The 23,166-nt window shown below is 36.2% G+C and overlaps 1 protein-coding gene across 1 annotated transcript in view; it reads right to left on the reverse strand.

Annotated features, from left to right (window-relative positions):
• Cnbd1 (cyclic nucleotide binding domain containing 1) overlaps positions 1-23,166 on the reverse strand; it is a 285,819-nt gene that overhangs the window by 107,047 nt on the left and 155,606 nt on the right. Inside the window, exon 6 of the mRNA XM_048358771.1 lies at positions 4,179-4,324. Coding sequence (XP_048214728.1) covers positions 4,179-4,324 — 146 coding nt within the window. The remainder of the gene's footprint in view (positions 1-4,178; positions 4,325-23,166) is intronic.

Raw genomic sequence — 23,166 nt, forward strand, 5'->3', positions numbered from 1 at the left:
ATTTAATGAGTTGACAGCTTTGATAGCAAAACTGATCTGTGCTATGGAACTACATATCTCAAAAACTCAAGTGAAAGACTGTAAAAGAGGGAGGAGTTAACACACACGTTTATTTCTAAAGGTGCCAAAAGAATGTCCTACTGAAATGCAAGTTGAAACATTCTACTGGATATCATCAAGTTAAGGTACATATTTTGTTACTGAAATGTCATGTGGTTATTGACATTTCAATTGTAAATACATTACTAAGATATCCTTAGAATAGAATGTTTCTGCCAACTGCCATTTTAGAACTTTCTTAGGGAAAAAAAAGCCAAATGGGTAACTACAAATACTAACACATCAATCTACATTCATTGTAGACCATTAAACCAAAAGTATTTGTAGAAGGGGTGAGTTGTTTCTCTATATTGCCTGCAAGTAAGCTTTTGTTACTACAACAAAATACCTGAGACTTTTAACTTTTAAGAGAAGATATATATAGCTCACAATTTGTAGAGTTGATGCTACAGGTTTGGGCATTCCCAATTTATTGGCCTCTGGAAAGGCACATGGTGGTGATAGCACATTATGGGAGAACAGTTTGACAAAAATTAGAATGGAAACCATGTCCAAATATAAGCAGGAAGAAAGATGGGTGAGGCCAAATTTCTACTTACATAATGATCCTTGTGGTAGCCTGAGAACTACCTTATGCCCATGACCTAAAGTCCTACCCAAGTTCTCTACCTCCCGAAGTTCCACCACCTCCCAATGCCACTTCCCTAAGGACTAAACCTTTAATCACATTATATCCTTCAGGGACATTCAAATCATAGCATCCTCAAGTCTTCATTTCTACTCAGGCAACAATTTAAAACATGTACTTTTGTAAACTTTCTGGACCCACTCTTATACTTTGAGAACGAACAAGTGATATATTGTATATGAACAGTATATACATATACAATGTACATATGTTATATATAAAAAGTTTAGATTTTTAATAATCACTTATTTATTGTCAAAGAAATGTACAGAGGGGTTACAGTTACATATGTTAGGCCATGGATACATTTCTTGTACTGTTTGTTACCTCCTCCCTTATTCCCCCTTCCCACTGCCCCTTTCCCTCTCCCCCCATGAATTGTGCAATTAGTTTACACCAAATGGATTTGCAAGTATTGCTTTTGTAGTCATTTGTCTTTTTATCCTTTGTCTCTCGATTTTGATATTCCCTTTTACTTCCCTAGTTCTAATACCAGCATATGTTACTCAGATGAGATACAGTGATAGTGCGGGTACAACCACAGGAAAGGGAAACAAGAGGATCATCAACAAAAGAAGCTGTGGTTTCACATGGCTTACTGAAAGTAATTACAACAGTGATATAACAGTCGTTTCCATAATAACATGGAGTTCATTTTACCTAGCATCATCTTATGTGTTCATAAGGGCATAGCTACTGGGCTCTTGTGATTCTCTGCTGGAACTAGCCAAAAGCTGTGCTAATTATTCCCTATGAGGGAAACCACAGATTACATGCTTCTTTGGGTCTGGCTTCACTTCACTTATTATAATTTTTTCCAAGTCCTTTCATTTCCTTACGAATGGGGCAATGTCATTCTTTCTGTACATTTTCCTGATCCATTCATCTATGGAGGGGTATCTGGGTTGGTTCCATATTTTATTATGAAAAATTGCACTGCGATGAACATTGTTGTGCTGGTGGCTTTATTGTGTTCTTGTTTGTGGTCTTTTGGGTAGATGCCCAAAAATGGGGCTGCTGGGTCATAGGGGAGCTCTATGTTTAGCCTTCTGAGGAATCTCCATGCCGCTTTCCAGAGTGGCTGAACCAGTTTACCTTCCCACCAACTATCAAGTAGGGTTCTCTTTTGGCCACATCCCCTGCAACATTTATTATTGTTAGTTTTCTTGATAAAGGACATTCTTACTAGGGTGAGGTGGAATCTCAATTTTGTTCTGATTTGCATTTCTTTTATGGCCAGTGATGTAGAGCACTTTTTCATATGTCTCTTGGCCATTCTCATTTCCTCATCAGAGAATTCTCTTTTTAAGTTTTTAGCCCACTTGTTGAGGGGGTTGTTGGTTCTTTGCGGTTTTGTTTTGGAGGAATGTAATTTTTCTAGTTCTTCATATATTTTAGATATGAGGCCTTTGTCCATTGTATGGCTGGTAAAGATCTTTTCCCAATCTGTGAGCTTTCTTTCTGTTTATCTTGAGAGCTATGTCCTTTGCCCTGCAGAAGCTCTGCAGTTTGATGCAGTCCCATTTGTCCAACCTTTCTTTGATTTGTAGCACTTCTGGGCCTTTATTAAGGAAGGTTCATCCTGTGCCAAGGAGCCCAAGTGTTTCTACTACTCCTTCTTTTAATGGACCCCATAGACTCTACTCCCAAGCTCCTAGAGCTGATCCATAACTTTGGCAAAGTAGCAGGCTATAAAATAAACCCTCAAAAATCAATGGCATTTCTATATGCCAATGACCTGAAGATTGAGGCCAAAATCAGGAAAGCAACTTCTTTTGCAATAGTCTCAAAAAAACAAAAAATATCTAAGAATAACCTTAACCAAAGAAGTGAAAGACCTCTATGATGAGAACTTTTAAAAAAATGATAAATGAACTTAAGGCAGGACAAAGGACATGAAAAACCTCCCATGCTCTTGGATTTGGAGGATTAACATTGTCAAAATGGCAATATTGCCAAAGGCTATCTACAAATTCAATGCAATACCCACTAATATCCCAACCCCATTTTTAATTTTAGGTTTTTCTATCTATATAATTGTACAATTCTTCTATTCCAATTTGCTGTCTTTAGAGTTTGTATTGTATATAGAGATGCATTCAAACCCCAGTTCTGCCAGAGAGAGTGAGTGTGTGTGTGTGTGTGAGAGAGAGAGAGAGAGAGAGAAAGGGACAGAAAGAGAGAGAGACAGAGAGACAGAAAGATAGAGAGAGATCCATCTTATTCTTTTTCATCACTGCCTAGAATTCCATAGAATAGACATAATGCTATGTATAGTCACAATTATTCTCAAGGACATCTAGCTTACTCCAATTTGGCTCCCATTATAAACATAATTCCAGGGCTTAAAAGGCAAATTGAGTTTTAAGTAATATTCTCAAGCTAACGACAAAGCAATATGGAAAATTTGTTCCTTTTTTTTTCATTTAAAATCATTTTGGTCCCCGAAAAATTCTTTTGATTTATTTTTCACTGTTTGACTTTAATTAAATGGAGATAATTATAAGAGAAAATCATTGGAGACAAAACTCTGAAAATATGTAAATCTTTACAAATGACATGATTTCCAAAACTCCCTGTTAAGTCTTAAATGTTACGATTCTGATGAGCCACTTTGTATGAACAGTGAGATAATGTTCCCAGAAAATGGGCTTTAGCATTAAATAAAAATATATTTGAAACTCAATTATAACCAATTTTATTCTCTATTATTTTATGTGTGTGTGTGACTAAGGGATACTCATCTGTAGAATATGAATATTAACACTAATAAACTAGTATTACCCACCTTCATTTGTTTTTAGAAGGAATAAAAAATGATGTCTTTGACACAAAGAATATCTAAAACACTAGGCCCCTCCTAAAAATGATTCAAATTTATGAATTTTTACAAATGTTTCTACTACATGTTTAGTAACAGGTTAAGTATTAATATTGGTCAAGTAAAATCTGTCTAAAGAGTTATTTTCCAATAAGTAGATCTACAGCCACTAACAGAAAAGAAATTACCATGACCATTCACTGTTTGTAAAACCGATTACTAGACTGGTATAAATATGGACTGCAGTATAAACTTCCCAAAATGTAGTTCACATGCTAGTAACATCACTCCTAGATTATGGGAAATTTATTTGAATCTTATCCCAGGCTTCCTTAGCCAGTACTTGCAAGTGTTGAGCCCAGCAGTAAGTGTATCAACGCAGACCCTGTCAAACTTAATGTGTGCTGAAAGTGTTTATCATAAGCTTTGCATAATACAGTGAGAGATGCTATGCATTTCATGAAATGATTTACAGCCTCATAGATGAAATACATCCACACAGGACATTTTCAAAAGATCAAGTGAAGTGGTGAACATTTTAATGACAGAGAAATAAATATAGATACATGCATTTTAATTGCCAAATATCTCTCTACATTAGTCTGTTACCTGTGCTTCCTTTGACCCAGGTTTGGGAAATGACTTTCTTACTAAGTTTTTTCAGATGTTGATCATCTAGCTGAGAGCTTAAATCTGGAAGTGTCTTTAGCATATTCCACACAGTGTTGTGTTCATGTCTTGTTCTGTGGACGGGCCTTAAAAAGAAAAGATTATCAATTCAGAGACTAAAAAATCTTATACACTTTTTAAATATTTTTGTCTCCAATTTTGTGTCTTCTTTCTTTAAAAGTTGCTTAATGAGAACTATAATGATATTCTAATTTGTCTAATTAGTCAACTAGAAGAGTGTGTTCTCTTTAAGATCTATCTTCATGGTACTTTAAACTAGGAAATAACCTAGTACCTTTATCCTATCTTAACTGAGAACTAGGTACTTCACTTGATGTCTTTTACTAGTAGTAATTATCATTATAAAGACCTTTTATAGACAAGTAGAAAATACTACTGTTGTTACTGTTTATTGTCAATTCTTAATAATATTTAAATGCTACTAAAGTTAATTCAAACTGTAATTTAACATTTTTAGAAAGCTTAATGTATAACATCAAATATACTGTAGATTTATCAAAGAAGTTATATTTACTGTTACTTTTGTTTGTATGTTTGTTTTTGACAAAGTCTTATGCAAGATATAGCCCAAACTTGTCTCAAAATCCTGATCTTCCTGCCTCAGCCTGGCATATGCTCTGATTAAATACATGTGCCACAATGCCTAGTCCTATTTAATCTTTAAAACCATTATTTAGTATATATAACATGATAGGCAATATATGAAATTTATTTTAGTCTAAGTTTTCAAAAGGTTATCTTTGCTTTCACACAGGTCATTACTAATGTCCAGCACTTACAAAAGAAATCTAATGTAAAAATGAATCCACCCCACTAAACATGTAGTTTTACAAGTATTCTGTCAGTTTATACATCATATCCTGTTGGCCTCTCTGATATCTCTTGTGGTAAGTGTGGTAAAACAAGCCAGGCTGTAATTCCAATTTTATGGAAAACAGAGATAGGAAGAACTCATTCATACTGGCCTCAAGTAAAATTGCAAAACTCATTCTGAAAATTAAAAACTGAAGTAAAACAGGGCTGGAAGAATAGGATAAGTGGCAGAATACTTATGCAGCAAGCACAAAGCACTGCCATTCAAGCCTCAGTAGTGTCAAAAAAGAAAATAAAAAAATGTATCAGCAAATGTCTAACATTTTTTTATTTTGTCATAAAATAATATGAAAATGGAAAACATTATATATATAGTAAAACATAAGTTGTTGGAACAGGAGAGTCTGATTGAGAACTCTGTACACATAAAGGAACACGTTGAAATGAAATCCCCTTATACAACTAGAGAAGATAATAATTTAAAGACAAACATTAGCAGATCAAGTGCTTAGGAAACTTGCTACTTCATAGAAAGCACTCCAAAAGAGCCAGAAAATCACTATTACATATGTGTGGTATTGACACCATGTCTTACTGAATAAAGTGGACCAATTCTCAAGCACTGATCAAAGAGAATAGAAAGAATTCAAACACCCAAAGTATTGTAAAGCCAAGTGTTTAATACTTCCCTTTAGCCTCCCTTTAAGGGAGAGACAGGAACAGCAAAAACAAACATGGAAAGATTTTAAAACAATGTCTAGAACATAATTTTTCTTTAGGAACTAGGATATCAAAAAAACAAAACACAAATTAAAGTTTACTTTGTTTTACTGGATTTTTGCCATAGAAGAATCCCAGTGAAGGGGCTGAGAATATGGCCTAGTTTCAAGAGTGCTTGCCTCGTATACATGAAGCCCTGAGTTCGATTCCCCAGCACCACATATATAGAAAATGGCCAGAAGTGGCTCTGTGGCTCAAGTGGCAAAGTGCTAGCTTTGAGCAAAAAAGAAGCCAGGGACATAGCTCAGGCCCTGAATCCCAAGCTCCAGGACTGGCAAAAAAAAAAAAAAAAGAATCCCAGTATTGTGTTTTCAATTTTGTTGCTGTTGTTGTTTGGCTGGTTTTATGTTTGTGTCAATACCAGATTTTTAACTAAAGGTTTCAGACTTGCTATAGGGGCAGGCTATGGCTGAGCAATGCTTTTAGTTCTTTTTATTTTGCACTGGTGATTTTGCAAGGTTTTACTTTTTGCCCGACTTTTACTTGGATTGAGATTCTCCTATTTATGCTTCCCTATAGCTAGAAAAACAAATACGCAACTAACACCCATATTTCTTCCATTAGGATGGAATCTTTTTTTTTTTTTTTTTTTTTTTTTTTTTTTTTTTTTTTTTTTGGCCAGTCCTGGGCCTTGGACCCAGGGCCTGAGCACTGTCCCTGGCTTCTTCCCGCTCAAGGCTAGCACTCCGCCACTTGAGCCACAGCGCCGCTTCTGGCCGTTTTCTGTATATGTGGTGCTGGGGAATCGAACCTAGGGCCTCGTGTATCCGAGGCAGGCACTCTTGCCACTAGGCTATATCCCCAGCCCGAATCTTTTTTTTTTAAATTAAATTGCAAAAGGGGAACAGTTACATAATAAGGTAGTACATTTCTTGTGATATCTTCCACCCTCATTTTTCTTTCCCTTCCCTAGATCAGGTAGAATCAGGTGGAATCTTATAAACATTTTTGCCTCAACTGGACAAAAATAGCAATCTTCCTGATTTCATCCTCTAGTTGCTTTTGTCTCCTAAAGAAGTTCTAATTCACTGGACTTGTAAACCAAAAGATAATGAGCAGCAATTCTTACTTATCTTGGAAGTTACACACTTCCGAGTGTCCTTGCTAAATTTGTTCATTGGCATAAGAAATAAGAGAAAACCTTCCAGATTATTAAACATATTCAAGCAAGGGGCCAATGACTCATACCTTTAATCTGGGCTACTTAGGCTTAGATCTGAGAATAATGGTTCAAAGCCAGTGAATAGGAAAGTCCTGAGGTTCTTATTTCCAATTAACCTCAAAAGGCCAGAAGAGGAGTTGTTAGTTAAATAGTAGAGGGCTAGCCTTGAGTACAAAAGGTCGGAACAGTGCCAAGCCCAAAGTTCAAGCTCCAACACTGGGGGGGGGGGGGGGAGGAGGAGAGGAAGGGAGAAAGAAAAGAGAAAGAAAAAGAAGGGAGGGAGGGAGGGAGGGAGAGAAAGAGAGAGAAGAAGAAAAAAGAAAAGAAAGGGAAAACATAAAAGGAAAGGAAAGAAAAAACATATTTAAGATCTGATTTTAAATCTGCTAACACTCTTAGGATAAAGATGTTTTTTCATCATTTTACAAAACAGTATTATTGGTATCAATCTATGACTTCAATGTGGTTCCATTTCCTCCTTTTAATTAGTGTGATTTTTTTTTTTTCAAGATCTAGGCTCTTCCAGGTTCTACAATAGAGCATTGTGTAAGATGAGAGCAACAACTAGTATCTCTGTGGTTTTTAAGCTAACAGACTAGATTGATGGAAAAAAAGTTGTGTCCTACCAGGTCCTTAACTTCATGAAATAGTAACAGATAAAACTTTCATCTTTGTGTTTTGGTGACAAAATGAGTGTTAGTTTGGGAAGAAAATGTATATTCATAGGTGTAAACTGAGCAGAAATATACTACAAAAGATATTCTAACTGTCCACAAATGATTTCCCTTGTTTCCAAGTTTTTGGATGGAAGCCATTTGCAAGGTACTCTTGTGGTCATGTGACTGACTTCTATCCAATGAGAAGTGAAGAGACATGTGAAGCATGGCTTATTACATGATCAACTTTTATAACATTCCACTTGAGAATTATAAAATTCCACTTGCACATAAGAAGAATACATACATTCATCTGTTAGATGTAAAAAAAATCATACATGTATGCATATGTATATATGTGTATATATGTGTATATGAAAATACATCAAGATACATGGAAAATATGTATACACATCTGTATCCTTGGACAAGACATCTCTATTTAGAAATCACCTTGTTAGAAAATCTTGGAAACATATTTCTCCATTCTAACTCAGAAATCAGCTTTTTTTTCCCCCTCACACCAATGTTCAGATCAACATAGAGGTAGGAACCTTTAGTTTCTCAACTGTGAGACATCTCCTGTGTTTGTGCTAGTCCACTTGTCCCTTGAGTAGAATATCATTCAGTGACAGAGGAGGAATGAAACAAAGCAATTGGTGCTTTCTGCAGTCTTAGACCTTTGTGTATGCCATGTTTGTAAGAGATTAAAGGCCTCACTGGTAACTTCGCGGTAGATGGGGTGCTTTGCTATTCTGTCACCTGCTGCTCAGCCTTCTTTATGTCTGGATGTCTGCTAAACTGCGGAATGTTCTTCGTCACTTTCCTATGTTTTAGCTTACTATTCTTTAATATTCTGATCAGCAACTCCAGTGATTGATTTAACTACTGCACAAAATTCTGTCAGATACTGTGCTAGATATTTGAAGACTATATTATTGATGAAAACAGTGGTTGCCTGTCCCAATATATAAACTGTCTGCCTTCTTTCTGAATTCTACTTTATGACTTGTTCTAGCTTTTCTTGGTTGACAATATCTTAAGCAAAATTTTGTTATCATTTCATTTTCAAAATGGTATATATCGTGTATTTTCTGTGATATACAGGCACATCAGTATTAAACTCAGGGCCTTCTGCTCATGTCTAGTGATTTGCCACTTGAGCCATTACTTTTGTCTGGTATTTCACTGGTATTCCTTACTAAAGGAATAAAGGTTTCTAACATTTATCTGCCCAAGCTAGCTTTGAACCACATCCTCAGATGTCAGCCTTCTAAGTAGCTAGGATTACAGGTATGAACCACTAGTGACTAGATAGATGTATTTACTATTTTAAATATGAGCCATTGACCATGCAATCTAAGTTGGATTTCTGTTGACAATGCAATACAATGATTGTCAGTCAATGAACATGAGCCATTATTTCTATTTTTTGATCATCTTTACTTTCAATGTTTTTATACATTTTAACAAGTCTTATACTTGTCCCTCCAATTCATTTATAAGTATCTTAAGTTTGGGGGGATATTCTAAATATAAAAAACGTCTTACTGGAAGGTTTATATTTGGCAATGGCTACATAATATTTATATTTGAATTGATCCTGTACATTATAACTTGATAGACTTTTTTATTACCTACTAGATACCTAAGGACTTCACTGTTTTTGGAACACTTTGAGTTTTTCTTCCAGGTAACTTTTATGTTTTATCTCATGATCAATTTTCCGGGCTGGCTGGGAATATGGCCTAGTGGTAAAAGTGCTTGCCTCGTATACATGAAGCCCTGGGTTTGATTCCTCAGCACCACATATATAGAAAAAAGCTGGAAGTGGCACTGTGGCTCAAGTGGCAGAGTGCTAGCCTTGAGCAAAAAGAAGCCAGAGACAGTGCTCAGGCCCTAAGTCCAAGCCCCAGGACTGGCAACAAAAACAAAAACAAAAACAATTTTCCAGGCTGGAATATCCACTATAATGCTGAATAGAAGAGGACCAATAACATTCTTTTGTTTTCTTTTTTTTTCTTATTTGTCAAAGTGATGTACAGAGAGGTTACAGTTTCATAAGTTAGGCCTTGGGAACATTTCTTGTACTGTTTGTTACCTCCTCCCTCATTCCCCCTTCCCACTCCCCCTTTCCCTCTCCCCCCATGAATTGTGCAATTAGTTTACACCAAATGATTTGCAAGTATTGCTTTGGAGTCGTTTGTCTTTTTATCCTTTGTCTCTCGATTTTGATATTCCCTTTCACTTCCCTAGTTCTAACACCAGCATATACAGTACCCAGGGTACTCAGATGAGATACAGTGATAGTGCGGGTACAACCACAGGAAGGGGAAACAAGAGGATCATCAACAAAAGAAGCTGTGGTTTCACATGGCTTACTGAAAGTAATTACAACAGTGATATAACAGTCGTTTCCATAATAACATGGAGTTCATTTTACCTAGCATCATCTTATGTGTTCATAAGGGCATAGCTATTGGGCTTTTGTGATCCTCTGCTGGAACTAGCCTAAACCTATGCTAGTTATTCCCTATGAGGGAAACCACAGATTCCATGCTTCTTTGGGTCTGGCTCACTTCACTTATAATTTTTTCCAAGTCCTTCCATTTCCTTACGAATGGGGCAATGTCATTCTTTCTGATAGAAGCATAAAATTCATTGTGTATTTGTACATTTTCCTGATCATTCATCTATGGAGGGGTATCTGGGTTCCATATTTTACTATGACAAATTGTGCTGAGATGAACATTGTTGTGCTGGTGGCTTTAGTGTGTTCTTGTTTGTGGTCTTTTGGGTAGATGCCCAAAAATGGGGCTGCTGGGTCATAGGGGAGCTCTATGTTTAGCCTTCTGAGGAATCTCCATGCCGCTTTCCAGAGTGGCTGACCAGTTTACCTTCCCACCGACTTTGAAGTAGGGTTCCCTTTTGGCCACATCCCCTCCAACATTTATTATTGTTAGTTTTCTTGATAAAAGACATTCTTACTAGGGTGAGGTGGAATCTCAATGTTGTTCTGATTTGCATTTCTTTTATGGCCAGTGATGTAGAGGGCTCCTTGGCACAGGATGGAACTTCCTTAACAAAGACCCAGAAATGCTACAAATCAAAGAAAGGATGGACAAATGGAACTGCATCAAACTGCAGAGTTTTTTCAGGGCAAAGGGCATAGCTCACTAGATAAACAGAAAGCCCACAGATTGGGAAAAGTTCTTTACTGGTCATATAATGGACAAAGGCCTCATTCCTAAAATATATGCAGAACTAAAAAAATTAAATTCCTCCAAAACAAAACTGCAAAGAACCAACAGCCCCCTCAAAAAGTGGGATAAAGACTTAAAAAGAGATTTCTCTGATGAGGAAATGAGAATGGCCAAGAGACATAAGAAAAAGTGCCATTAAACATGCTTGTTTTTTGCTGATCTTAAGGGGAAAAAAATTAAACATTGCTTTTGCAACATTCACTCTGAGTTTTTCATTGATAGGCTTTATCAGATTGAGGAAGTCACCTTTTGTTACTATGTTGGCTAAATGTTTATTTTACTTTTGCCCTCAATTTCTAGCCTTCTAGATGATTGTGGGCTTTTTCCTTTTCTTTGTATGATGAATATGCTATATTATATTAGTTGTTTTTTAGTTGGTAGGTTAACCTTGTGTTATAGAGGTAACTCTCACATAGTTGTGGTGGATAACATGTTATACCTATTTGTGGATTCTATTTGGCATTTTCTTGATGAGAGCATTTGATCTTATATTTATAAAATATTGCTTTGTAGTTTTTTTCTTGTAATTTTTATGCTTTGCATATAAGAATAATCATAAAATTATGGATCATTATCCTTTCTACAGTTCATAAATTTCGTGAAGGATTTTTTTTATCAATTTCTCTTTAAAGGACTGGCAGAAATTTCTAGTGAAGCCACTTATGAGTAGAATTGTCTTTATAAGAAGAGTTCTTTTCTTTAAGTCTTGGAATAAGTCTCTATTTTATTTAGTCAGATTGGTATTTTATTTTCTTTAGGAATACGTCTTTCATTTGTAAGGTAAGTTGATAATGACATAGTGTTTCATAAGATTCCATTCTGAAGTTTTTATTTTTTAAATGTTATTCCATTTATATGTTCAGTAAGTCACATTTACAGCTCTTTATAGACCCAATTCTAACTTAAGGTCAAAGAGAAAATATTAATATATCCCAAGTATTTCTAGAAATTTATTGGGGAATAAGATATTCCAGAATTTTTTTCTAGAGGCCAAGGTAAACATTGGCTCTGATCATCAATGTGGGATGGCAATTTCTGCATGTCACTGTCATGTTTACCTTCTATCACTCATGCTAAACTGAATTCCTCACTGCTTCTTGCTAGAGGTAGATATGATCTGAACTTTGCAAAACTTTTGGAAATCTGCTGACTTTTCTTGATAAGCTAACTCTTAATAATTCTTGCTGACATAAAGAAATAAAACCACTTCCAATGGAGGCATTTTAGTATTGTACTTTAGGTTCTCCTTTCAACAAATTTATCTCCATTCCAGGGGCAGGATTTAACTGTGTCCTTGTGGCAGTGGTTACAGTAATAGTTTGTCTGCATGTGCTGAAAATTGTGTTGAAACAATGTAACCAACCTATATAAGAGAACTCATAAGCAAAGCTATTAAATGTAGGTAGGATGCTTATCAGTAAAACAGTAAATCAGAACACTGAGGTAAAAATGTGAAGAGAAAGTAATTATGGAGAATGCTATAAGAAGCAATTTTTAAATAAGACCAAAGGTTTTTGTTTTGTTTTGTTTTGGCCAGTCCTGGGCCTTGGACTCAGGGCCTGAGCACTGTCCCTGGCTTCCTTTTTGCTCAAGGCTAGCACTCTGCCACTTGAGCCACAGCGCCACTTCTGGCTGTTTTCTGTATATGTGGTGCTGGGGAATCGAACCCAGGGCCTCATGTATACGAGGCAAGCTCTCTCGCCACTAGGCCATATCCCTAGCCCCAAGACCAAAGGTTTTAATATATTGAAGAGCACATATTAACAATGACTTAGAAATTAGAATGTTAAAAATTACTGAGTGACAAGTAAATTATGTCCTTAACACTTCTGTCTGAGTGTATATGAATATAAACACATCTAAATCCTACATTTCAGATCTTTTGGATAAATTTATAAAACAGAAAGGAAAAAACGTACTATTATCTCACTTGAAACAAAGCCAAAATATTTCATGTAAAAAGACATACATGAGAGCACTAGTCAAAATACTAAAACTTTAAAAAGAGCATTTATGAATAAAGAAATAGTTAAAGTGCTTCATTGCCATAAAGGGTATCATCTAGCTTATTAAAGATGTCAGGGGAATAATGCAAAATTTCATGTGGAAACAGAAACCCACTATATAGTTGGCATGCTACTAGGAACACATTTACATAATTGTAAATATATTAAAACACTTATCCCAAGAACAAGAACAAGTTGTTTTATCCCCCAGTTCCCTGAATCATCCATCCTCTCCCTTCATCTAAGAAAACGGTATATGAAGTTCCAGATAAAATGCTCATTTTCCTTTTTATCTTATCAACTAAATTATCTTGCGAACTGTGTCTAAGTAAAGATGCTAGTCACTCTGTATGTAGAAAATTTGCACAATGATATTTAATGTAGGACACCTGAACTATTTAGTGTGAAGCAATACTAGAAATTATGTGAAGGAAAACTTCCTGTTCTGTTGCAAACATACAGAAACTAAAATAATTAAAGCAAGAGTAATTCTGAAAACAAGTAAGATATCATCCCAGGAGAATTGCCAAAGTCCAATGAAGAGCTCTAAGAATGAAAATAAACTGCATTATTTGTCTTATTCAATGACCATCCAAGGCTAAAGAATTAAATCTCTAGCTCTTGTCATGAAACCACCAATTTTGTTTGTTTGCTTTTGGTACTGGTTTGGGGACTTCAACTCAGAGGCTGAGTGCTGTCCCTGAATGTTTTTACTCCAATCTGGAAGTGCTCTACTGCTTACACGCAGATCCACTTTTGCCTTTTTGTTAGTTAATTTGGAGGTAAGAGTCTCACAGACTTCCTTTCCAGGGCTAGATTTAACTCATGATTCTCAGATTTCAGCCTCCTGAGTAGCTAGGATTACAGACTTGAGCCACTGGCATATGGCAAAACAATTAGTTTCTAACTGGAAATGAAGATATATAAGGAAAAATAATGTCCATATATCCACACTACTGTCAAATTAAATAGAGATTACTTTATTCTGCCTTGCAATTATGAGTAGAAGCTATGAAGATGTCAATTTTTTTCTAATTAAACTGTAAAACCATAACACAGGTCTTCAGGGAGAGACAATTCAAGTATTAGGTTGCTGTCCAAGTGCTCCTGCTGTTTCAGTTCATACTTGCTTTAAATATTGGTCAAAAGTAAACACCTAAAACAAAAATACAAACTAATAAAAACCTACATTTCATTTGCCATAAAAAACTCAAGAATCCTCTAATATCTTTGAATAGCTGGAAGAAGCTTAGTTTCTCCCAGTAATTTCTTATTGGTTTCCATTTTCCCTGAATGATTAATCTGTTTTAATTGTAGACATCATGCTAAAACACTTGCCTAGCAAGCTCCAGGATCTGAGTTCAATCCCCAGTAGTGCCAATTTTTTCTGCATTCATTGAGACGATTATATGATTCTAGCCTTTAGTTATGTTAATGTGCTTTGTTGTGCTTATTGCTTTACCATACTTCAGAGCTATCGTAACAGAAATAGCGTGGTAATGGCACAAAATTTTGCATGAAAAATGCACTGAAACAGACTGGATGACTCAAAAATATACCTTTATAGCTTCAGCCCTCTGATATTTGTTCAAGGCCAAAAAAATGTTGAAAAAGGATTGATTATTAAACAAATGGTATTGGGAAAACTGGACATGCATTAACCAAAGTCAAACTGGAACCCTTTCTGTATCTTTGTACTAATAATCAACTCAGAATGGATCAGAGACCTCAACATAAGATCTGAAATCTTGAAACTACCACAGAATGAAGTAACAGAAACATTAAATCTTATTGACCCAGGCGGGAAATTTTTGAATAGATTTCCAGGGCCTCAGCAATTGGAGAGAGAATTGAAAAATGGAATTACATCAAGCTAATATGTCTCTGCAGAGCAAAGGACACAATAACTAAGCTAAAAAGACAGCTTACAAAATGGGAGAAGTTCTGTCCCAGCTATATGTCACAGAAGGACCAATATCAACAATGTATGAGAAATTGAAAGAACTAAGCCCTCAAAGAATCAAAAAACTCATTTATTTATTTATTTGTTTGTTTATTTATTTGTTTATTTATTTAATTTTTATTGACAAACTGATGTACAGAGAGGATACATTTTCATACGTTAGGCATTGGATACATTTCTTGTACTGTTTGTTACCTCATCCCTCATTCCCCCTCCCCCTCCCATTTTCCCTCTCCCCCCATGAGTTGTGAAATTAGTTTACACCAAATGGATTTGCAAGTATTGCTTTTGTGGTCGTTTTCTTTTTGCTTTGTGTCTCTCGATTTTGGTATTCCCTCTCAGTTTCCGATTTCTAATACCAGTATACATGGTTTCCAATGTACTCAGATAAGATAAAGAGATAGTGCAGGTACAACCACAGGAAAGGGATACAAGAGGATCATCAATAATAGATGCTATGGTTTCACATGGCTTACTGAAAGTAATTACAAGAGTCATATAACAGTCATTTCCATAACATGGAGTTCATTTCACTTAGCATCATCTATGTGTTGATAAGGGTATAGCTATTGGGCTCTTGTGATCCTCTGCTTTAACTAGCATAAACCTGTGCTAATTATTCCCTATGAGGGAGACCATAGAGTCCATGTTTCTTTGGGTCTGGCTCACTTCACTTAGTATAATTTTTTCCCAAGTCCTTTCACTTCCTTACAAATGGGGCAATGTCATTCTTTCTGATAGAGGCATAAAATTCCATTGTGCATATGTACCACATTTTCCTGATCCATTCATCTATGGAGGGGTATCAGGGTTTGTTCCATATTCTAGCTATGAGAAATTATGCTGCGATGAACATTGTTGTGCTGTTGGCTTTAGTGTGTTCTTGTTTGTGGTCTTTTGGGTAGATGCCCAAAAGTGGGTCTGCTGGGTCATAGCAGAGCTCTATGTTCAGCCTTCTGAGGAATCTCCCTCCATAAGGCTTGCCAGAGTGGCTGAACCAGTATACATTCCCACCAACAATGAAGTAGGGTTCCCTTATGGTCACATCCCCTCCAACACTTGTTATTGTTAGTTTTCTTGACATAAGACATTCTTAATAGGGTGAGATGGAATCTCAATATTGTTTTGATTTGCATTTCTTTTATGGCCAGTGATGTAGAGCACTTTTTCATATGTCTCTTGGCCATTCTCATTTCCTCAACAGAGAAGTCTCTTTTTAGGTTTTTAGCCCACTTGTTGAAGGGGCTATTGGTTCTTTGAGGTTTTGTTTTGGAGGAATGTAATTTTTCTAGTTCTTCATATATTTTAGATATGAGGCCTTTGTCCATTGTATGGCTGGTAAAGATCTTTTCCCAATCTGTGGGCTTTCTGTTTATCTTGCGAGCTATGTCCTTTGCCCTGCAGAAGCTCTGCAGTTTGATGCAGTCCCATCTATCCATCCTTTCTTTGATTTGTAGCATTTCTAGGTCTTTGTTAAGGAAGTTCCATCCTGTGCCAAGGAGCCCAAGTGTTTCTCCTACTCCTTCCTTTAGTGTTTCCAGTGTATTTGTTTTAATTTCAAGGTCTTTGATCTATTTGGAATTGATTTTGGTGCAGGGTGATAGATCATAATTCTAAATGGTGAGAAACTACAGCCATTCCCCTTCTCTTCAACATAGTACTAGAATTCCTAGCCAGAGCAATTAGGCAAGAAGAAAAAATAAAGGGGATCCAAATAGGAAAAGATGAAGTTAAACTTTTCTCTCTTTGCAGATGACATGATCCTATACCTAAAGAACCCCATAGACTCTACTCCCAAGCTACTAAAGCTGATCCAAAATGTTCACAAAGTTGCAGGATATAAAATAAACCCTCAAAAAACAATGGCCTTTCTATACCCTAATTACCCGAATGCCAAGGCTGAAATCAGGAAAGCAACTCCTTTTGCAATAGCTTCAAAAAACATAAAATGCCTAGGAATAACCTTAACCAAAGAAGTCAAAGACCTCTATGATGAGAACTTTAAAAACATGAAAAACGAAATTAAGGCAGAACTAAGGAAATGGAAAAACCTCCCATGCTCCTGGATTGGGAGGATTAATATAATGAAAATGGCAATATTGCCAAAGGCTATCTACAAATTCAATGCAATACCCATTAATATCCCAACACCATTTTTTAATGAAATAGAGGAAGCAATCCAGAAATTCATATGGAACAGTAAAAGACCCAGAATAGCACAACAATCCTAAGCAGAAAGAACAGTGCTGGAGGAATTACAATACCAAACTTCAAGCTGTATTATAAAGCTATAGTAATAAAAACAGCTTGGTATTGGCACCGGAACAGGCCTGAAGACCAATGGAACAGAATTGAAGACCCAGCAGAAATGAACCCACAGAACTATGCCTACTTAATCTTTGGTAAAGGAGCTAAAACAATAGTCTGGAAGAAAGATAGCCCCTTTAACAAATGGTGCTGGCAAAACTGGTTCAACACATGCAACAAACTAAAACTAGATCCTTATATATCAAACAACTAATTTAACAAATTGGTAAAGGACCAAATTATTGACTTCTTGGGCAAAGTAAAAATGGTTAATTGGTACATAAAGAAATGCTCAACATTTTTAGCCATGAAAGAAATGCAAACAGTACTGAGATGTATCTCACTCCAGTGAAAATGGCCATCACCAAGAAAAGGAACAGTAAATGCTGGCAGAAATATTGAAGAAAGGAATTCTTAGATGCTGCTCATGGGAATGTAAACTACTTCAAACACTCTGGAAAGCATTTTGGAAACACCTCCAAAAACTACACATAGATCCAGTTATACCACTTTAGGGCATTTATACAAAAGATTACAAGTAAGAAAGTCCATTTGCAGATACATGTTCACAGATATATTCATTGCCATAACCAAGTTATTGCAACTTCAAATGAACAAATGAATCAAGGAAATGGAAATGTAGTGTGTGTGTGTGTGTGTGTGTGTGTGTGTGTGTGTGTGTGTGTATGAAACTTTATTTATCCACCAGGAAAAATATCACTTCATTTGCAGAGAAATAAATGGACCTGAAAATAAAATAATGTTAAGTGAAACCAGGCTCAGAGAGTCAAAGGACACATGTTTTCTCTCATGTGTAGAAGTTTTCTCTGATATGTGGATTAAATTATTAAGCATTTGCAAACATGCAGGATCACATGTATACAAGCACAAATATATTACTGAAGTTCATATACACAGAGGAGGATTGCAATGGTGTTACTTATAGTTTAATACAATGAATACTAAGACGAAACATGTTGTTGGTAGGGGGAGGTCAATAGGACAGAGGACAAATGGAGAAGACAAGCTGAGAAAATGTAATCATACTATTCAAAGTACAGCTAAGTGCTTGTGGCTCATACCTGTAATCCTAGGTACTCAGGAGATCTGAGTGAGGATCACAGTGCAAAGCCAGCCAGGTCAGGAAATTCCATGATACTCTTACCTCCAATTAATCACTCAAAAGCAAGAAGTGGAACTGTGGCTCAAAGTGGTAAAGCACTAGCCTTGAATGAAAAAGCTCAGGGAACATTGCCCAAACCCTGAGTTCAAGCCCCACAATGACAAAATAAATTTAAAAAACCAACATTTTAGACCAGATGAAGATGAAACATGTTAATTCTGTTCACATTTTATGGAATAGAATGAATTGTATGCCAATCATATGCCAATTCACAGGGAGCAGAAATTGTACTCACCATAACCTCAGAAGTACAGTATTGTATAAATTGAGAATTGCAAGTATTGTAATAATTGAGAATTGGTGAATTGTTATTTCCAACCTTTCACATGCTTGCTAAACTGATATGTGAAAAAAGGTCCCCAGTATCTCAGCACAGAGATGAAGGCCTATAATCTTGGCTACTTGGAATGCAGAGGCAGGAGGATCTCTAATGCCAAGCAAAAGGTAGTTAAACTCTCTCAAAAACAAAAGTTGGGTGCTATCCCTGTAACCCTAACTATGTAGGAGGCTGAGATCTGAGGATCATGGTTCAAAGCCATCCTAGGCAGGAAATTCCATGAGGCACTTATCTCCAATTGACCACCTGAAAGCCATAAGTGGAGCTGTGGCTCAAAATGGTATAGTGTTAGCATTGTGCAAAAGGGCTCAGAGACAGCACACAGACCCAGAGTTCAAGCCCCAGGGCTGACATAAGAAATAATTCAATGCATATATGTGAAAATAGAACCAGGTAACTTGAAGAGATGTGTGGGATTTAAAAAGATAAAAAGATCAGAAAAAGGGGTAACACTGATCAAAATGAATTGAGCTTACAAATTGGCATATTGGATTGAAATCTCTTTGTGTTAATAGCCAAAGGTAATTTTTTAAAAAGAGAAAAGAAAATATATATCTAGGAAATCTTCAAGGGTCTGCAAAAGGATGAATACAAATTTGTTGATAGGCTTTGTAGTTTAAACTGTGGGCTAAGGAATATAATTCAGTGTCAGTGTTTGCCTAAAATGCCTAAGGTTCTGAGTTTGACTAATGTTGGGGTCCATCTTCCCCCCTAGATCGAAGGGGCTTGATGCACCTCCCCCAGCCCATGGGGAATGTGGCCCTGCTACCCCCTCTAGATTGGAATCCAGAGAAACCGGTTGGGCCAACAGCCCTCCAACCTGCCAGCCAGCCGGCCGCCCACCAACCCCGTCTGGGTTCGGTGGGCTCAAGTGACATTAGCCCTTGGGGGTCACGTGACAGCTCTTGGCTTATCGGAATCCTGGCCAACCCCCTTCCTTCGAATCATCTCCCCTTGTCCTTCCCTCAATAAAGTTAGTTCGCTCTCAGAAGCCTACTCCGTGGTCTATGTACGCTAGCTCCCAGGGAAGGATAGCGGCCACATTACCACGTAGGTCACGCGCACGCCAGGCCGGAGTGACCCCTACGTCTCACTCTAACTTACCTGCAGATCGAGGATTAGGGGAGAGGACGATACGGAGGGTAATAAGAGAGAAAGAAATAAGCATCCGAGCCGGGTCAGAGGAAAAACCCCAACAGACTAATAGCGTTAAAAAGTGTGTGTGTGTGTGTGCACGTGTGTTAAGCTTCCTTAACTTACCACTTCTTAAAGTCTAGTTACTAAATAAATTATTCAATAAGCATATTGTAGCAGTAATCAATCTGGATCAGACACAAAAATCAGTTGGAATAAGAAAATTTAGAAAGAGAACAAAGAGCGAAGTAATTTCATAAGTCCGAATCAGAAAACATGAAGAACATGGTTCAGATTCACAACTTTGACAAAATGGTACAAATGAAAGCACAGGTAGGAGCCAGAATACCTTGGAGTCTCTTACATTTGGGCTGTATCTGTCACTGACGGAATTACCTTAAATAATCAACACATGAATGCCTGAAAGATACAAAACACTTACTGTAATTTGAGAGCCTAATGGTTAAGATACATGAACATTTTCAGAAACTGCACAGCTAAAATGCCTAGGCCTTAGCAAAGATATAACACTTGAGCAAATGATCTGTGAACCACAGATTACGATGATTGAAAAATAGACCTAAAATTGTTCACTAAAATTACATGATGCACACATGGATGCTCTTGGACTACTTTAATAGTTTTGTAAGCACCCTTTATGACAGCTTTACAATTATTTAAAAACTGCTAAAAATGTGATTGCACTGCCCAATATCATTTTTTCTATTTCTCCTTGTTTCCTACAGATTTTTAAGCAATAAAATTATTTTCCTAGACTCTAGTGTGCCGTGGAAATACTTCTTGAACCATTATTCATTAATATGCATATCACCTTCTGTCTGACTTCTCATTTGAATTGCCTAATCAGTCAAGGATGAATGAACAGAATAACAATTGATTTTATTTGATCATCCAAATTCATATGACAAATGCTGAACATTATCAGCTTTTCCAGCAATTGGGCTTAGTCATTTATGCAGGGGGCATAAGAGGAACTGCACAATTGATTTTTCTTTGTTATTCTTTTATACTAGCTAATTTACCTCTTTATATTTCAGAGATTTAAAAATAAAACTACTCAGAGGACATAAAACTAGATTATTAATTTTAATATATTAGCATATATTATTTGTAGCAAGGGGTTATTAGTCTCAGCTCCATTCATATAGTATATGCTGATCAAAATCAGCTTTCCATGTCTTTCCCTCATCTCCCATTATTCAATCTGGAAACAGTTTCAGAAGGCTTCATTTTGTGATTTTTCACATGTATGTGTATAAGGATATACATATTAAAACAATTCGTTGACCGTAGTTAACCTAATTTATCTTCCCTTTCATTCTTTAGCATTTTCTGATATCCACACCTCAACATAATTTGTTTTACTTTCTCTGTGACTTAATTTTTCTCAGCATTTATTAATTATACAAAGGGATTTCACCATGATAATTGTTATTTTTAATTATTACCTCTTCTTGATTGAAGAGGAAGAATGGGCTCTTTCTTGTGAAGAAAAAGGACTTAGAAGATATAATGCACCATCTATATCCTATGATACCTTATTTCCTCTCATTTTGTAAGTAGAGGATTGAAGGAAATTAATTAGTTTGCTAACTACGTTTTGAAGAACAATGATCATAAAGCATGGCTGTATTTTCACAGAAAAACTTACAAATTTTTTAAATCTTCAAAGGATGTACTTTAATCTGAAACTATTTAACATTTTCACAAACATAGTGCTTAAGATATAGGTGGTTTAAAATGGCTACACTGAAAATAAAAAAGACTCTAAGTAATTTCAAGTATTTAAAAGCTCACCCGAAACTTCATTTCCAGACCACACCTAGTGAAAGTAAACAAGATAATCATATACCACTGAAATACAAAATGATGTATATTTCACCCATCCTCAGATTAATTTTTATTGAAGGTTTTCTTGCTTAGACATTTGAAAGAGCTGTTTCCAAGAAACAAAATTGATATGATGGATTTCTTAGTAAGAAAAACTGACAGGCAATTTTGTTGGGAATCTTAATTATTCTTCACCTAATCACACTATTTTCTGTGTTTATGCATACTCAACAGAAAATAATCACTAGATGTCAGGTTCAGATGGCAAATAGTAGCTTCTACCTACATTTCTTTTTTGTTTTTGTAGTCAGACCCAGAAGACTCAACACTGTTTGAGCAATCATGCATTTATTTATTTTCACATGCATATAATGTTGTGCATTGGTTGACATTCACATGCTAGTCTAAATGCTGGCATCCAATAAAGGAAACAAAAGACGTGGTCTCCTCATTAAACTTAAAATTCAGAGAGAATTCAAACATTAAACATGATTTGTGTGTCTGGCAGTATAATATAGGCAGGGCAGTCTGTATCATTGAAAGTAACCTAGATTAGAGGTGGGAAATGAAAATTACCTCAGAGATGGTGGTATGTAAAGTAAATAAGTTAGCAGTGAAAGAATATTAATGTTTCAGGAAGAAAGGACCATCCAAACATCCAGAGTCACATGTTCAAGAAACACTACAAGAAGAAAGCCCGATTAGGATGGAGCAATGAGAGCAATAAGGAAACAAAGCACAACTGTTAAGAATTTTACATTCTATTATCAGGAAAGGTAAAATCATCCAAGCTTCATGAAGAGTAGTAAGTGAACAGTTACAGTTTTGAAAGTTCACTCTGACTAGAGAGGAAAGGACAGACTAGAGTGTTTGGAAACTAATGCCCTGAGATCCATTACAATTATATTAAAGTAGGTTGTAGAGTGTACATCTAGTATGTACATTTGTACCAAGTAGTTTGGAGTACATGTAATGCAGGTAATTGGTCAAGAGAGAGGTAGCATAATTCAGAACTAGGGACCATATATCCTTCCACGGAAGAATCACATTACCTCTGATATTATCAGTAATAACAACTAGAGGGATTTTTTAAGAGGATAACTGATGAATAATATTGACATGAAATTTTTTCAGCTACTCAGGAGTCTGATTTGAGGATCCTGGTTTGAAGCCAGTTCAGGCAGGAAAGCCCATAAGACTTTTATCTCCAATAAACAAAAACAACAACATCAACAAAAACCTAATTGGAGCTGTTCAAGCCCCAGGGCAGAAACACACACACACACACACACACACACACACACACACACACACACACACACACACAATCTGCTAATGGCTTGAATTGATAACTTCAGTTGCTGTTAACCAGGAAAAATACTGCCATCTAAGAAATGCTCTCTTACTCTGTTTAACATGTTCTTTAGGCCATATCCTATCCTCATATAAAGT

Source organism: Perognathus longimembris, chromosome 12, assembly GCF_023159225.1.
Source record: "Perognathus longimembris pacificus isolate PPM17 chromosome 12, ASM2315922v1, whole genome shotgun sequence".
Taxonomy (NCBI): domain Eukaryota; kingdom Metazoa; phylum Chordata; class Mammalia; order Rodentia; family Heteromyidae; genus Perognathus; species Perognathus longimembris.